The 18,411-nt window shown below is 51.6% G+C and overlaps 1 protein-coding gene across 3 annotated transcripts in view; it reads right to left on the reverse strand.

Annotated features, from left to right (window-relative positions):
• The window catches only part of LOC140659474 (rho GTPase-activating protein 39-like), a 57,981-nt gene that overhangs the window by 27,730 nt on the left and 11,840 nt on the right, over nt 1-18,411 (reverse strand). For 2 of the 3 annotated variants that reach the window (XM_072879170.1, XM_072879171.1), the window contains exon 2: nt 2,247-2,645. In XM_072879170.1, coding sequence (XP_072735271.1) covers nt 2,247-2,645 — 399 coding nt within the window. Of the gene's footprint in view, nt 1-2,246; nt 2,646-15,609; nt 15,846-18,411 lie in introns of those variants that run through there. The other variant, XM_072879169.1, reaches the window with a different exon arrangement.

Consider the following 18,411-nt stretch of genomic DNA (forward strand, 5'->3'; position numbering starts at 1 on the left):
CATTAGATCCCACCTGGGAACAGTTGCTTTGGGCTCAGCTCTTTGCTCACCATTTTACAAGCTAGCAAAAGGCAAGAAATTTCTCCTCGGGTGTCAGACTCAGGCAGGAAAATTGTTCTCTGCACCATAACCGGACATGCAACCCCTTCTCACAAATAGCAGTGACAACACGTGATGGATGTGCAAGGAAACAATGCTCAGTCTCCTGCTTCCAAGAAAGCAGCTTCCATAGGCAAATGCTGTCAGCTTACTGGTGTGAGGATCTGGAAGAGCCTCGCATGTCCAGGCAGCGTGTTAGCTCCCAAGCAAGCTGCCACTCGCACCTTTCCCAGCACTTGCCCTTCAACGGAGTTCGCTGCAGGCTCAAAGTGCCCCACAGTTGCTGCAAAAACTTTGGCTCAGGATGGAGCAAGGGAGGATCCCTTCCCACTCCCCATCCTTGCAGGAGAAACGGCTGTGATGCCTGAGATGCTGCCTGGCACCAACCTGGCTGGCAAGGAAAGGTAAAGCAAACCCCTGCCCACGTTGCATCACTCCCCTTCCTCCTATACGAGGGGGCCTGCATGGGGTCCTCCCTGCCAAGAGCTGAGGGATGGGTCAGAGCCAGCATCACTTATCCTTTGACGCACAGCCGTTCCCCGGACTGAGGCAGAGGAGGCCACTTTCCCCTCCTGAGAGCTTGAGTCAGAAATATTTTGGACCCCGTGGAGCTAAGGATACTTTATGCCCTGTGCAAGGCTCTTGCACTCGCTCCTCTGGAAACACATAGTTTGTTGGTGCCCGTGCTGGCTGCCCCAGAGCACCGGGCTGCAGAGGGACAAGGAGGGGAAGCCGTTCACCTCATGGCAAATCTCATGTACCTGTGGCTCACCTGTGGTCACCAGGGGGGACCTGAGGAAGCTGGGAGCTACTGGGGTTCAGCTTAAGGCATTTCTTACTGTTCAGGTTTCTCCTGGCAGGGCAGGGATCATCCTCTGGATGGGTCTGGAGCTCAGAGGGGCTGCTTTTAGGGCAGGAGGCACTGGAAGCATCACAGGCACCAGTAAAGCTCTAGGCTCTTTCTGGTGCACTTTATGTGCATCACTAGTGTCTCTTAGTCACACAGATATGAAATGAATACCATAGCACCTCGCAGGGGGCAGCAGACAAGTGATAAACCTCAGCTTAGGGCACTCTAAAGCATATATTTTCCAGAATCGCTATCCTACATGGTTTTCAGCATCATGGCTTTTCTTCTTCTCTCCCACCAGCAGCAGGCACACAGAGAGGCAGCCTCGATCCAAAAACCAAGCTGTCAAAGAAGCCTGGCTTGCTGCACTGCCCAGAAGTGGGGACAAGGAGCCTGGCAGGAGTGCCAGGCTCACTGGAGCTCTGCTCTAGCCCTTGGGTGAGTCACCTCTCAGTGTGACTCAACTCTGCTCACTGCACGGCCTCCCCAGCTATGGGTACCACATTCTCCAGGGCAGGATGATGCCCAGACAGGGCAGGAGGGAGACAGGGCAGCCCCAGGCAGTGCCCTGGGTGGAGGGGCCATCCCTGCAGAGACCGGGGAGTGGATGCTTTTGTGCAACTGAAGCTGGCAAAGTTTCAATACATACCTCCCCCCCCCAGTTTTTGTCAGACTGGTCTGAGTGTAAGAAAATCTCTTAGCCAAACAAAATAGCATCCCGTTATTGTTCTTTCATTTTGGGCTTAATGTGAGCAAATAACTGTGCCCAGGAGCTCTGTCCCTACAGCCTTACCTCCCGCCCTGGCTGAAGCTGCAAGCACATGCAAGCAGCCGAGCAAATGGGCAGGGAAAGAGCCAGAGCTCACCTGCACCCTGCAGCAGCTTAACCCCTTGTACAGCAGCTCAGCCATCCCAGCAGACCCTGCCATGAGCATCCAACAGAGCTCTCGTCACTGTGTGACACTCCTGCCCATCCGCTCTCCTGTTTAGCACAAAGGGCTCTGGAGCGATGATTCACTTTTGATGTGTGTTTTGTGTTTTTATGGTGCCCCACACAAACAAGGCCTGGCCCAGACCGGGGACATCCAAGCGGTACTACAGTGGTGAAAGCAGACAGCTGTACCCCGTGAAGAGGAGGGCACATGATGGTGCTCACTGGCCTGGCAGCACTTTGCCTCAGCACTGCACCCTCTTGGGGCAGCGCAGCTTCCCAGCTCGTTTGCCAAACAGCCAGTGCCTGCCTGGCAACTGAAGCCACTCATTAGATATAAACAGAGAAGGGTATAACTCTCCCTACCTGCCAGGGTCTTTTCTCTTCTCTACGGCGCAGTCCCCCTTGCCCTTTTCCATCTCCTGCAGGAGGGCCATTTGGATGGGGGTGCTTCTGCCGTCGCTGCCGGTGCTGCCCCGGTGCTGCCGGCCCCGGCAATCAGGCTGGGAGCTGCGCTTCATGGCCTGGAGCTGTGCCAAGGGCACGATGTCGCAGCCCTGGGGTCGGTGCCACACGGTCTGCCGCGTGATGGCATTGTAGTAGTAGAATCGGTTGTTGTTCTGGTCGAAGAGCTCCCACCACTGCTTCTGGTCTGACTGGCGCACCTTCAGGTTGGGAGGGGGCTCCCAGCCACACTCGCCGGTGGTCAGGTTCACGTACATCCGCTCCTGGGAGCGGGGCTCGATGATCTCCACCCAGTCCGAGCTGCAGAGACATGAGAGCCGCATTAGTCTGGGCCAGAGCCTCGAGGCAAACAGGTTGTCTGACAGTCCTACAGAGCTGCTGCCTCTGGGTCAGGCAGCCATGCTGCAGATCAAAGCGTTGCTTGGGGCCATCTAGTGATCTAACAAGCTCAGGGGAAGATGAGGGGAAGGGTTTGAGATGGGGCTGAGCTAAATCAGCAGCTCCGTGGCACAGGGAAGGGGAGGTCATCCCCCTAGCCTGGCCCCGACATCCCAGCCCGGGACAAGCAGCATGGGGCAGGCAAGCATCATCTGCTGCTGATCTGATAACCTACATCAAGGGCTGGCGCAATCGCAGGAGTGCTGGCGCCTGGCGAGATGCACGGGGAAACTCACTCTCAAGAGGGGGGAGGATCTGCAAAGCAGGATCTGCTCCTTTTGGGAGCTGCACCCTGTTGTTAATGCCACCTCAGGAGACCAAACCCCTGGCTCCCGACAATGCGGGCAGCCTGCCCATGCGAGTGCCTGCCCTGCAGGGCTCACATGCTGGGGGACTAGAGGGGACCTCTGGGTCACCCGATCCCTGCTTGAAGCCCGCACCTGCTTGCCCAAAAGACAAACGCAGGGGGTGACTGGTGGACAAGACCAACTCCATCACAAGCTCTTCCCCTCCTCCCTTGGCTGATGGGACAAAGCCCTTGGTGGCCCTTTGGGTGTAAGGTGACCCAAAGGAGAGGCATAGCCCGCTGCTGATCTGTAACCCCTCTACTGCCCAGAGGAGCCCCTCCAGCCCCAGGGTCCTTCGCCAGCACCCACGCTGGCCCAGCCTAGGGCTGAACGAGAGCACAACGTGGGCAGTGCTGTAGTGGTTTTCAGGCAGATCAGCATGATGGGTTTGTGGCAACAGCGGTGTTGGGCTGCTCAGTCCTCATACATGGCATGTCAGCCTTTAACACTGACCCACCTAACCCAAAAGCTGGCCTGGGTGAGAGCAGAGGAGCTCAGCAAAGCAGACAACTCCATGATGCTGTAGCCAAAACCATTTTGGCTGGCCCAGGTAAACAGAAGGAAGTCATGCAAACCGCAGCAAGGTCTCCTCCTGCGCAGGAGAGATGCTGCCACTAAAGCAATGCCGCCCCTGGCAGCACGCTCGAGCGTGCAGCTGAAAACAGAGATAAAACCTACACATGCCCCCCAGCTCCTCCTCACATCCCCCAAGTCCTGGCCTTCCACCCTCCTCCGCCCTGTGTCAGTGGAGGCTGCAGGAAGGAGATCCTATTTAACCCAAGTTATTTTTGTTACTAATAAAAGCCATATGAAAAGGACGAGTCCAGGGCCACCCTTGAAACTCGCTCCTCCCCAGTGCCTCAGGAGCTCACCCTGGTGAGGGCATGGCAGCAGGACCATTCCCAGAGGAGCAGCAGCAGGAGATGGCGTTGCATCCCTCTTGCACACCCTCTGCTGCTGGCACATGGCTCCTCGGAGGGGTCTGGGTTGACAGTGGTGGCACTGCAGTGTCCGAAACGGCAGCCTAGGCTCCCAGTGCTCAGCCTTGCTGGCAAGGTTGCAGGAGAGGAGGTGTTTGCTGGCAGGGCAGCGTGGCCCTCAGCTCTGCCCCAGCTTTCTGGGGAAGGTCAGTGTGTCCCCTCCCACCCAGCAAGTCTGTGAGGGGATTTAATTGCATATCACACCTCCCCGCTAGGAAAACCACAGGTGTATTCCAGTCTGGCATGCAACCCTAAAGAGCAGGCTGCTCCTCGACTCCTTGAGGATGCAAAATTGATAGGTACGATGTCAGTTCAGCCCAAAATAAACCTGAACTGCCTCTGAAAAGGTGCAATTCTCCCCGCCATGACATCTACCATGCAATGCTGATCTCCACACAGCTTCATGGAGGGCAGATGTTGAGGCAGGTTGGCTGGGGAAGCTGATATGGGTGAAAGCCACTTTTTTTGTGGCGCAGGTCCGTTTTCAGCCAGATCAGCTCACCAGGCTATCACCACCACGACCGTTCGCACTGGTCCAACAAGCAGCTGGGAGCAGAGCACACCGCCTTCCCCCATGGCACTGATTCCTGCTGGGCTCCCACCATTGCCAGGGCAGGGTGCTGCCAAGAGTGTGCCTGCAATTGGATCCCACTTGGAAAACCCTGTTTCCAGAAAACATCTGGTTTGCTGTTTGGTATGTTTTGGTCAAAACTAGATCAGTTCCCCTATTTGATTTAAGGTGCAACATGAACAGTGTATCAGCACCCCATGTCATAGCTCAGGGTGGGAATCACAGAGCCAGTCTGATTATTTCCATGCAGTTGCAATGTCAAACCATAGGCACAGGAACAAATCAGCAAGTCACTGCTGTTATCAAGGGCATCATCAACTGCAAAGACGCGTCATCTATAAACAGGGCATAAAAGGGGAAAACGAGGGCAGCAGCAGAGCTCAGCAGTGCTGGGAGGAGAGCACAATGAGCACGTCCACGGAGACAGCAGCAAAGAAGCACAGGTAGGACAAGGAACTAGCAAAGAGGGTCCAAAGGACAGCTCAGAGGGGACACAAAAGGAGCAGTGACCTCTGAGAGCACCACAACTCTTCACAAGAAGGACAGGCAGTCAATAGGAAAAAGGGCACAGGGGACTGAAAATGGGACTTGGACCCAGGTGGCACACTGGCAGCTTCAGATGGGCAGAGGCTGCCGCTGGAAGGTCAGGGGCTTCACCCAAAGGTGGGGGGCATGGCCCACTGCTCTCAGGGGAGGAAGGGCTGGAAGAGGAAAGCAGGCGTGGCAGGATCCCCCCACACCGAAAGCAACACAGAAATGCACACACAGATGAGCTTGGGAGAGAGACAGAAGGTAGTTAAGGAGTATTTGCTTGGCATGGAAAAAAACCAAAACCCTCCAGGACCCAGCTGAGTGATCAAGGCACAGCTGAGTGATCAACATTTTTAATGTTCAAGAGCACACTGGTTTTGATCTGTTTTGCCAGCAACTGGATTAGCAAAGCTCTGAAACACCAACCGCTCTACCAGGGCTGTTGCTCCTTGGGAGGGAGGAGAGGTCAGCTATTTTCTGTTAAGTGCAAGCTATTGAAAATAACAAATTCTTCTCATGGCACTTGGCCACAACCAAGCATGTGTTGCTAACTATAGTCTTCCGTTTTAACAAGCTTACATTTATCTTTGCGTGCAAAGACACGTAAGTGGATAACTTGGGTTGGTGACCTCTTTGCTCCCCTTAAAATTGAGGGGCTGAGGATGACTGAGGTGGAGTTTAATCAGGGAAAAAGTCTGCACAGAACACGTTGAAGTACCAAAGAGTTTGGTACAATCACATTCATATGTAAAGAAAGAAAAGGAAAAGCAAGTAGCACATTCCTGGAGCAGGGCCAGCCCCAGGCTGCCACACAAGCCTCGAACATAACATCAGGAACTCTGGAAAGACGTGATAAACCCAGGATTGCAGAAAGATAAGGCCATAACTTGGACACACAAAAAATTAATTCCAACTCCCCTTCATGGGGTTAAAGAAGTTGCTTCCTGGGAACGGTTGGAACAACGGCAATGCAGCAGCACAGCAGCCACGGAGAGCGCACCCGCTCCCACCAGCACGGCAGCACCTGGTCACACCAGCAGGATCACCGTGGTGGTTTCAGTCTTGTCTCTTGGGACAAAAAGTCCCCAGGCGCTGGAATTCCCAGTTTGCAAACCCAGACTGAACCCCCATCACAGCCCGAGTGTAGGGACACACAGCCCACCGGCATCACAGCAGCACCAGGGAACTAACCCAGCCACCAGAGCCCGCAACTCGGAGGAATTTCCACAAAATCCCCACTTGCTTCCAAAAACAAACCCACACTCCCAGTGTGCATCCTCCTGTATTATCAGGGAGATTTCAGGAGTTTCCTCTGTGTCCTGAGCAAGTACACAAATACTTTTGATGCCTTGTAGCTTGTAAATAGGCCATGGCTCCAGCCGCTTGCCCGGAGCACCCTGAGACCCACCCAACTGCAAAGTCACTTGCCTTGGGCATGCTGATTTTTTGGAGGGGTGGCAGGGCCGTGGGGGGGGCTTGGTCCCCAAGCAGCAAGGTGCCGTGGGGGGATGGTGCACCAGGCGTGCAAAAAGCAGGAGGAAGTGTAGGGCTTTTTGTGCACAATTGCATCTCATATGGGCAGACAAGTTTGTTCCCACCTGAAGGCTTAGCCCTCACGGGCCAGCAGCTTGTTTTTTTATGAATTGTTGTATAGACAGAGCAGGCAAGAGGCCAAGCTGCTGCGCTCTGTCCTGCCAGCCTCTGGGACAGAGGAGATGGACATTTGCAAACTTTGCTCCTTCAAAAACAGCTTAGCCAGGTCCCTCCTGGCTGCCACTCCTGCTTGGCAAAGCCTGGGAATTAACAATAAAAATAATAATTTTTTAAAAAGGGTATTTCAGCCTGAAAGAGCATCCTGCTAGCATCTCCTGATTAGATCTTCTCACAGAGACTATAAAGGTTAGCGCGAGTCCAGGAAAGAATAAAATTGTTTTAACTAAAGAGAAGGGAGCAGGACTAGAAATGGAAGGGACCAGATACAGCAGAAGAGAAGAGTCACTTGCAGGAAGAGCTGAGAAACCCCAAAAAGTTGAACTGCAACTACTCCACAGGAGAGGTGGTTTTCTTGCCACCATCACCCAAGTGACACCGCACCCCGGGCAGCCAAGCACAGTCCCTGGACACTGCAAGTTCTTTGCAAGGCTATCCAAAGATAAGAATAGTAGAGAGATGTTTTCTCAGCTGGAGCTGTCAGCTTGAGTCTAGTGCGACATGACCACCCAGCCCTCTGCATGAAGCCTTCTCGCCACTCGTTACCTGTGCACACTGCTCAGCACCAACTCAAGGAGCTATTTACCTGCTGAGGGCAGGAGAGCCCCAAGGAAAGCTACGGGAAACCCCTGCCTCGGGGAGCTTCACACCAGGCTGCGAGCAAACCCCTCTGCATGGCTGCAAGGAGCGCTCTTATGGCTTGATCCCCCATTTCACTTCCATGTTCTGTAATTTTTGGACTTCTGTGCTCAGAGCCAAGATCCCACCTCCTTCCCCGACTTCCCTTCTTCAGGATGAGCCCTGCAGAGGGCTGGGGCAGTACCAAGTCCTCCTTGGCCAAACATGACTCCGTACCAAGTGAGATTTTTGAAGACTAATGCCCCAAAGGGAGCCTGCAGCATGCTCAAAGGTGGCCCCAACATGAAGAAAAGCAACTGGGAAATTAAGCTCTTCCTGCAGAAAATAGGATTCTGAACGCAGCCAGTGTATGGTCTCGTATTTAGTATCACAGAAAGATGGCTGCACTCAGAGGACAGGGGACCCTACTGGACAGCAGGAGACTGAAGAACTTGAGGGGCCATAGGCCAACATGACCTTTATGAGTATTGATGCTTCCCTTTACATCATCTCCGTACCTTGCGTGGACAAGGTGTTGCTACCACACCCTGTACAGGGCAGCCACCTTGCTGTGTCCTTGCACAAAGAGCTGCAGTTCTTTGCCTATGGCTCCAAGCCAGGGCTGCTGAAGCCTCTGCAAAGGCCCAAGAGGTGGTGGGGCCCGAGGACCAGGCGGATCAATCATCAGAGGTCATCTAACTGAGGATGGGTCAAGGTTGAGACTAAGTGCCTATGAAGTGGTCCTCCTTGAAGACAAGGAATGAAGAGTTTGGCCATCAGACACACACAGAGATTGAAGTACAACTCTCAAAGAGCAGTCACACTGTGACACCAGCTGGAGGCAGGGACATGTGCATGGGGTCCAGGGCTCCTCACTGCAACAAGCGGCTGGGGCGACGAGGACAGGCATCTGAAATGATCTGTCCTATAGGGACAGGGAGTTCAGAGCCTCCTTCGTTTGCTGCTAACAGACTGTATGATGAGGGGCCCATGAGAGGGAGCAAGAGCAGCCTTATGGAGAACTAAGACATGTTTACAACCCCAAGTGCTCCAAAGGGAGGCCCCAAGCAGCAGACCAAGGCAAACCAGTTAAGGAATGGGGAGCGGGTACCATCCCAGAGGCACCAAAGCTGCTGACATTGCTGCTCCTCTGCAGGTCCATGATCTCAGCTAGCTGAAGCGCAGCCCGGGCTGAGCTGAAGCACCCCAACATCAGCACAGCTTTTTTTTTTTTCTTTTCTTTTTTTTTTTTTTAAGGGGATCATGCTTGCCCCTTCACCTTCTGCACAACAGGCAAAGCCACCCCAGCACAGCACCCCAGTACACTGGGTGGGTTGTCAGACAAACTCTCCTTAGAAAAACTTCGCTCAGTGCAGACACTGAGCAATAAAGTGCAACCCCCAGGTGGCTCCAAGTCACTTAGATTTACACATCAAAGCCAGGACAAGGCCGTAAAACTCATCAGTATCCTGGATCTGCAGAGGGCCACCAAGATGGTCTCTAGCACCAGCTACTTGCAGCGATGCTCCACCAGCTGACTCAGTCAATTTAGACTTTATTCACTGCCTTCTCTCAGCCAAGTCCAGAAAAGCTGTAATTTAGATCTCAGGGTGAAGAAAAAAAAAGTACCCAAAACAACCCTCTCCCCCTCTGCCCCCATATATATATATATATATACACACAAACTTATTTTGAATACACATGCATCCTTCTAACAAAAATTACAGAGCAACTAAAATAAACATAATGTCAGCCTGTTCCTAAAACTCTCCTGTTTCTGAAAATAAGCATCGTGCAAACAAACCAACCTCTGCTTCACAGGAGACAGACCAGACTGTGAAAATATAAAACAAATGGCTGCAATTGCTTAAAGCCTGAGCATGTATGCTCAGCTCCAGCAGGAGCAGAACAGGGGCAGTCCTCTGAAAGCAGAGCCCAGCCCAGTAACACATTACAGAGAGAAGAACAGAGCACAGCGCCGTGACTTGGGTAGGTTAGAGGTAGGAGGGAGCCTGGAAGAGGTCCTATCACATAAAGTGTCTCACTACTTTGGTATTTTTAATTAAAAACGAAACAAAACAAAAAACTCAACTAAAGCCCCAAGCCTTCTGCTAAGTGGTATTTTCAAAGATAGAGACATCAGATGAGAAACTTGGTGGCCTTCTGGTTGCTCAGACTCTGCTGGTTCTTGCTCATTCCCCAGCTGTTCCCAAACTTTCCCCCAGCCCTCATGCCAGCACTGCCGGCTCCCATCTTGCTGCTGTGAGTCTCCCAATTCACCCGGGCTCCACAGCAGAACTGATGGCAATGGGGCAGTTCATCCCGTGGGAGCGGGTCAGGGCAGCACCAAAATTAACAGCAGATTCCTCCAAGATTCTGTCTCGGAGAAAAAGTAGTAAGAAACAAGGACTTTCAGGACACAGCTGAGATTTCCTGGGGTCTCCACAAGAGGACTGGGGGGGCAAAGGGGAATGCTCCCCAGGGAAAGACAGACACCGTGCTGAGTCGCACTACAAAAGATAAACAACTGAAAATAAAGCCCAAAACAGCCCCAAAGGCATAAGATCCTACAGCCTGACACCAGCACCTGAACCTTGGGTGGGATGGATGCACAGGCATCTCAGAGCACTGTATGTCAGCTGGGAGAAGGGAGGGCAGCACAGAAACTCCCACCACACCAACCTTCACACTCTCCATCACCTACTCTGCGCTGAGCACGACCCACCAGGACTTGCACAGCCCCACCGGCAGCACCAGGCTCAGACCGATCCAGACCCTGAAATCACTCCCAGGCAAGCCGTGGAGTCACACAGAGAGTGCCCCAGGAGGAGGGGAAGACACAGAGACTTGAAGTGCTGCTCGCCCCCACCCCATCCTCCATCCCTCCTCCACAGGACGGGGTTCTGTGACAGAGGGAAGAGCAAGGGGCAGGAAACATCCCCATTTTCATCACTTCGGGACAGGGTATGCTCTTTATGAAGCACCTGCTGGATGGGCACTACCAGAGCAGGAGGAGTTCAGGTACCAGAGATATGGGCTCAGTCACCAGGGGACTGCACAGACCAACACTAAAGGAAATTGCACCTGAGGGCAGAAGGAGAAGTAAAATCCACTCCCATTAAAAAAAAATCTTGACAATGCAGACTAGACATAGCTCTGCCTGCGCCTGCACAGCCAGAGTAAGCACAGGCTCTTGCCACAGTATCTCTGTTGGAGGCGCAGAGCAGGGCTGGCTGCTGTGCTCAGGGACAGGAGCAGGACCTGCTGCTCCCTTGAAGACCAAGGGCCTCTCACTTCTCTCTGTCCCCAAATTGTTGGTGAGGGTGAGCACCTCGGACTGCATCATGGCCAGAGACCAGCTGTGGCCACTGCAGCCTGAGCAGAAGGTGAAAGACATAAGATGTCAAAAAGCATTCAGCGTCAAAACAGTCACAGGTCCTTCTCTCCACTCTTTGTAAGGGTCCCCAGGCTGGCCAGGGACATGGGTCCGGCTGGACAGCCCCTCCTGCATATCTGTCCCAGCTGACCCAGGGGTTTTACATGACTGGGGAACAAAATCCCTTGTAGAGCTTGAGCCCCAGCCCACAACAGAGCAGTGAGCTAGTTTCCTTGGGCTACAGGATCTGCCTGGACAACTCGTCTGGCCCTCGAGCTGCCACCATGGCATCCAGTGGGTCCCTCCTGTCACCACAGCTGGAGTTTTTGTTGTGCACGTCAGAGTGTGGCCCAAACCCCCAATCCTTCAACAGCCTCCCTAAAGCTCTGCTTTGCCCCAGACGCAGCGGCACCTCCTAAGCTCAGTGAAGGCTTCAGCAGAGTCTGTTTTCCTTTTAAGGGCCAAGCATTTGAGAACAAGTTTCAGAAGAAGGGGGTGGGGGGAAGTACTGGCAGTTTTCATCCCCTCTCTCTCCTTCCAAAACGTGCTGCATGGATCCACAGCCCCATCCAAATCCCAGCTGCTGCAGGAGCGGCAGCTGCAGGGGAAGCTCGGTGCCAGCCAAACAATCCCTGCCCAGGGGGCATGGGGTGACCTGGAGGGGAGCTGAGGCCTGGTGCACCTCAGTGCTGTCCTACTGCCTGCACAGTCACGGGCTGCATCAATCCCAGGACACATTGCCAGGTCCGTTGCTGCCGCGACTTGGAGAGATACCAGCAGTGCCACACCCTGATGGTGACTGTATCTCACCTCAACATGCTCGTAACCAGACTTTGTCCCAAACAAACAGGATTTACATGGGAAAACCTCAATTTTAGCAATACCCTAGAGAGGAAATACTTCACAGCTGCTTAGGTGAAGGCATTACGGGACAACTTGCAAGTTCAGCAACAACTGACCACCACAGCTGGGACGTATCCTGCCCTCCCTCCATCCCCTGGTGCTGCCCCACCGAAGCATCCCGAGCTCAGCCCCAGGACAGCAGCCTGCTGCCTTCCCATCGCCCCCAGAGGCAATGTTCCCAGCTTCAGGGAGGATTTGTACAGGCACGTACACCATAAGCACGGCTTGAAGAGCGTCATTGCGGCCATCCCCCCCATCCACGGCCCCGCCGAAGGGGGCAGCAGGTACTCACGCGAGGCCATTGCCAGCTGCACCAGCCAGATCCTTTCAGGCGTGCAAATCTCCACAGCGAGGTACCCAAGGTCACACATCTGCTTTCTCCTTATGTCTTCTTTGGTCACACCAAGCTAAGACAGATGCTTCCAGCCAGAGCAAAACAGGGCTTTATCCGCCTCCGGGAGCGTGTGCTTGCACTGAGTCATACAGGATCTGCCCAAGATGAGACTCAAAGCACCGAAGAGCGTCCCAGCGTGAATGTAACCCTACAATTAGGCCTGGGTTGTTCCCATTTTTATCAGGGAGATGAACACATGGCAAGAGGAAGGGACAGAGCTGGAACACGCGCATGAGTCTCCTGCCTTCCCGATGAGCCCCAGCACCACAGGGCTACCTGCTGATTGAAACCCTGGTCAGTGACCAGAAAGCTGAACATGCCTTGTTTCTGTTTCCATGGACTTCTAAGTCCCCCACACCTCCCACTACCCGCCTAACAGAGGTAAATCAGACCCTAGCAGGGCAACGTTTCCCAATGCTGACAAGGCTGCGCCTAGGGCCAAGAGCGTCATGCTGATATGGCTGCAGGAACGAGGCGGAGAAGATGCACCTGCCAAAAGGATGAAGGGCAAAAGCCCAGAGCCCTGGAGAAGCAGCACACGCCAAGTGCTCTCCCTATGCCAAAGCAAGTAATGTCACACAGATTATATCCCTGCTATTTCAAGGACACAGCAGCACCCGCTGCCCTCTCTGTCATTCTAGGAATTACTGATAAAGGTCCTGATTTATCTAGCTTGCTGCCCAGCTGCTTCAGGACTGAGATTTACTCTTCACAGCCTCCTATATCACTGCTACCGATTTCAGGGATTCCTCCCAGCATTGCCACAAAGCCCTTGCAGCCGGGGACCCTGAAGCTGCTGCCTCGGCTGGTTGATGCCAAAGGAGAACAGCCTGGGAACAGGAGGCTTTACAACCAGAAGCTGTTCTGGAAGAGCTGGCCCACCACATAAACCCAGCAACTGCTCCACCGCCCCAGCAGCAGCCCACATCACTCATGCTGCATAAGGAACACAAATCTGCAGCATTAACTCTGCAGCAGACTGATTTTCATCATTTCTGTGCACATATAGATCATCCTGGGCTTAGTGAAACCATGTGAGGTGTTGCATGGCCACAAACATGCTGCGGTGCTACAGGGAGTATAGTTTCCCCATACAGGAGGGGAAAAGAACAATTTTTGTACCATCTTCATTGAAGGGAAGACAGAGCCCACAGCAGCCACGACAGAGGAAAGCAAACAGCCAAGTGCCAGAGGCTCATTTACACCAGGCAGAGATGTTCGTTTGCTCCACAAGGGAACACTGAGCAACAAGGAGGAAACATTTACAGAGGTTTCCAAATTATATTGGTGAGTGAAGACAGGGACAGAAAAGAAACCTACAAAACCAGAAAAGGCAAACCCATCAGCTGGTACCTCAGGACCAAGCAGCTGCCTTAGCAACAGCATGCAGGGACAGGGACTGAAAGGACCTCGAAACACCCACCTCAGGTCTAAAATAACTCCACCAGACCATAAAAAACCCACCACAACTTCAGCTTTTCTAAAGGAGGCGCAGGAGCCGGCAGCGGTGAGGGGCAGGAGCAGACCAAGGTTGTAATTACAGGGTGGAGCCCCTGCAAGGCAAGGCCGTACGCAAACAGCCCGGTGTACAAGGCCGTACGCAAACAGCCCGGTGTCACCGAGGGTGCCAGCTGTTGACTCCCTACAAACAGCCAGATCGCAGAGCATAAGGCTTTCAAGCACCAGTCTGCAAAGCTACGCATCCGAAGTGGCCACATTCCTAAAAGCGTGGCATTAGCAAAATAATGGCCCTCTGTCTCTCTTCATTTAAAGGGCTGCCAGTCATTTATTAGCTGAAACACAGAGCCCCTTGAAACCTCATGCACAACGCAGACACGGTTTGCAAGGGACCAGGTTATTTCTCAGCTAGTAGAGCCCACAAGACACTGGTGGCTGAAAGTATAAAACAAAGATTACAGTGTTTCATCACAACTTTTTTAGGCCGTTTCATTCTTCCACAAATCTCGCAGGCTGCAGCTGTCTCTGCCGTCTCTGTTGAAAAAACTAAGCAGGAACAAATGCAGAGAAGCTCTTGAAAGTATTAGCTGTCCAAGCTTGTTAAGCGTGACAAGTTAACCGCTACACTGCCGGGATGGCGGAGGAATTTGGCAGCGAGTCAAAGGCAATAGGAAACACAGAGTCTGCAAATGAATAACTCTTCCCTGCGCCCCGAGCTGCCATCAGGAAACTCATCCCAATGGGACTCCGTGCAGAGGAGCTGCTTCAGAGCCGTCATTTTCCCCAGCCCAAAGCACACTAATTTCCTCCAGCAAGGGAAGACAGGCAGTAAATAAATAGCCAAAAACCTCAGCCACAGAGTTCATAAACCTTTCATAAAACAATAAGCAAAAAAACCTCTTTTCCATGATAAGTTAATTTCTTACATTTGTTTTGCCTATAGGAATCGCTGAACGAAAAGCACATTGGACATGACAGAGTAAGGATGCTGCAAAGCCAATGAACTGGACTGCACAGCATCAGTCCCCTCCCGCACGCTTGTCCCATGGAGCAGTGCACGGCTCCCTGCTTCACGCACACCTCGATCTCTGAAAAGCTCACCTACCAATGAGTGCATTAGCAGTTTTGGATGAAAAACACAGCCCGTGTTTGATATTTTCCATTGTTTTTAATTCTGATGTAATAAACCATGAAAAAAAGCTTCCTCCCAAAGGAAAGGCGTGTTTAAGTGTTGCCCCGACCTGACATTCTTTTCCCGATTGTCTCCAAAACGTTACGGTGTGGGTAGGAGTCACATCCCGTGAGCTGTATTTCAACTTCTGCTTTGTGTGTTTCACACTTGCATCTGTAAGATTAGCAGTGACTATAGTAACACCTTTGAACTCCAAATAAAAATACTAGTTATGTATAGGTCTGGTGCTTTGTCATTAACAAGATCTGGCTTGATTTAATGAGAAATAAAGACTGAGTCGCTCAACCTTGCCTTAAAACGCAGTCACAGCCTTTTTAAAACTGAACATCTCTGCAATCTCGCATGTTGGAACAAAGTGCAATTAGTTAAAGCCCAAAATCTGCCTTTGCTCTCACCATGTCATAGAAACAAAGGTGGGATTAACCCTCCCGAGAGTCAGCAAGAAGCCAGTTATTGGTGAATAACTGTGTCAGTCTCCAAAGGCTCTCGAAAAGGGTCTCAGTTGTTTCTTGGAGACATCCAGGAGAAAAACGAGCTGGGCTGTGCGAGCTGGTACCGTTCCAGCCAGGCTCACTGGGCTGAGCTCCCCCATTGCGTGTGCTGCCTCCCCAGGGAGCTGCAGCCCTCGGCAGCACCTCCAGTGGAACCGCGTTCAACGACCCTCCTGAGAAACAGGGAGAGCAGCAACAGAAGGATGCAGTCACTCCCTGCAGACGTGACTGAATTATTTCTTGCCTTGGACAAACCTTTTCCAGGGCATATGCTCATTTCTTGAGCTTCTCCAGGGAGGTTGGTAGGATAAAAGATTCTGTGTTCTCACTAAATCTTTTTCTCTCAGTTATGATGGTAGGCTGTCAATTCATCAGGTCGGGGAGATCTGGGGAAGGGTGACGTCAAAGACAGTGACAGCAGAAGCAGCTGCAAGACTTGAGAGCGCTGGAAAATAAGGAAAACCAGAGTGCTCATAGAGTGTCTTCCTTTTAACTCTCAAGTTGGTGAGGAAAGGGGGCAGGGAGGCTTTTACAGTTAATAGCTACACTTCTGCAGAAGAAAAACAATCTCCCTGGGGAAGAGGAGATTGGCCTGGCAAAACAACTCGTTCCTCTGGAGGGATGAAACTGTATGACTGCACAGTTGTGACTTGTGTACAACCAAAGCAGTGCTGGGGACAGACTCATGACCCTGGTCCTCGCCCATCACAGTGCATCACAGATGCTCAGGCTCAAGAGGAACTGCTGGCAAAAGCCCGAGTCCCACCTTTTCCACAGCTCCTCAATCAGGTGCCAAAAGACCTGGCAATGGTATTTCTGACACACTTACAACTCAAAGGAGATTCATACAGGCGTGCTAACGTGGCTGGTAAAAGGTGGATGTGCACTTGGGGGTTTTAAGCATTCAACTACTGCCAAGAACAGTTGAACTGCAAATTTGAATACACAGGGTTTATCTTGCTGAAATGACTGGGAGATAAGTAAAGAAATCGTGCAGACCAGAGCCTGGCCCAGATCATGCTTAATTGGCAGCATGTTCTCCCCTTGACCAAGTCAGCCTGAAATAAACACTTAAGCTTCTGTACATAGCTGGAAGAGTAAATGTGTCATCTGTTTGTCCTGGTTTAAGGGAAACAAAACAAAAAAGGAATAAAAAAAATTCAGACTGGACTTTCTTATAAATAGCACAAGAGAGACAGCGTAGCTCAGCTCAGGAGGTGGCTGCAGAGCTGGCAGCACTAGACAGGATCTCCAGAACAAAAAAAATCCAGGAAATCCCCAGTGTCACTTCTCCCCACAATTGATTTAAAATGAGCTTATCCCTCGCACTTGGTACATGAGGAAGAAGAAACTTCCTGGCTATAAGGGGGGAACACACAGTTATTAATAGCTCCACAATGAGCAAGTATCAGAAGTTATGTTGCAGCCCTGGACGGTCTTGGCTGGATCTTGAAAATATCTGTTGCCATGGCAGTAATTGCTATACATGGTAACAGCAAACAGTGGTGTGAGAACAATTTACTTTTTGATTTGGTGCCCAAAACAAGTTCCTTTTGTTTTCTCTCACCAAAACCCCAAGCATTTATTAGTTTGTGTTCAGTCCAAAACTGAGCTTTTCACTTTCAGCAGTGGCAAGGAAGGCAGCAAAAAAGGGGAAAATTCAGAATGACATCAAAGCAGGCAGTGCTCTCTCTGTCCTTCTCTTACAGCATAGCTGATGGATTAGGGCAAAGATCTGGACCACATTCAACTCCCCTTTATATTTGATGTCCACCTAGACAGTCCTCATCTGCCTCCAGTACGTAGTATTTGCCACTGATAAAAAAATAAGAGCAAAACACCACAGAGGTACTTACTCTACTTCCAGCAGTTAGAAGCAAGGACTTTTCTGAGATGGGATGACCTGACACTCACTTAATATTCAACGTGACAGCAGACCACAGTGGTGTCGTGACTTTTCATTCTGTCCTCTGCTCCTCTCTTTGCTGTTCACAACCTCCTCTCCCCTTCCTGCAGCGCTGCCGAACACCGGCCGATACTTTTGCAGAAACACCTGTTACCCCCAACCTCATTCCTGAATTTCATTGCTCAGGATTTCTTCCCTCGTTTGCTCAGAGCCCCTCACTGCACATGTGGACTGCGGCATGCTCTTCCCCAGTTATCACAGCTATCGCTTTCATCCCTTTTTCTAGGTCACATACAAATGCTGTGAGTGGCAGAGATCCCAGCCTGGCTCCCCGAGGGACTTCCCTCCACTGTGAAGCCTGACAGCCTACTCCTCATCTTCGTAGCCTATCTTTTAACCATTTATTCACCCCTACATGCCATGATGGGCTTTTCTTGGATACTGTGTGCTAAAACCTTTCAGAGAGGTCCACCAGACCACTCCACTGGATCACCCCTGCCATGTGCTTGCAAACACCTTCCAAGTACCAATGGAGTCACGTGGCTCAATTTTGGTCTACAAAAGCCATGCTGGCTCTTCCTCAACATATCTATTGATCATATCTATCTACATTCCTACTTAATGTTGGTTTCCGGAAACTTTCAGGAAAGTAAGATACACATCTTGGGTGAAACGAACTGCCCCTCCATCCTGTCTACAGCCAGGACAACAGGAGAGGTTTGTTAGGCAGAGCACGTGAGCCTGGTCTACCCTCTCTCCATCTTCTTCCTTATTCCCCCAGAATCCACACTTGTATTATGGATGCTAAAGGCACATCCCTGGCTGTTTTTCCTAGTATCTGTTTCAGACTGGCTGCTGTAAGTTCACCCAAATGCTTTTTGAACCTGCTGATGCCTTTTGCATCCACAACCTCCCCCAGGACAATTAATTCAGAAGTTCATCACACTGTGTAAAATAAAAGTACTTCCTTCTACCTGCTTTAAGCCAATCTCCTATAGTTTCATCAAGTGACCCTGGTTCTAGTGCCACAAGACTTGGTAGATAAATTCAACTTAATCAGTGCCTTCATGATTTTGTATACCTTGATCATAAGCTACTCCAGACTTCTGTTCCAAACCAAGGAGTCACAATTTTTTTCTCTCTCCTCATAA

This window comes from Ciconia boyciana, chromosome 14 (assembly GCF_034638445.1).
Source record: "Ciconia boyciana chromosome 14, ASM3463844v1, whole genome shotgun sequence".
NCBI lineage: Eukaryota > Metazoa > Chordata > Aves > Ciconiiformes > Ciconiidae > Ciconia > Ciconia boyciana.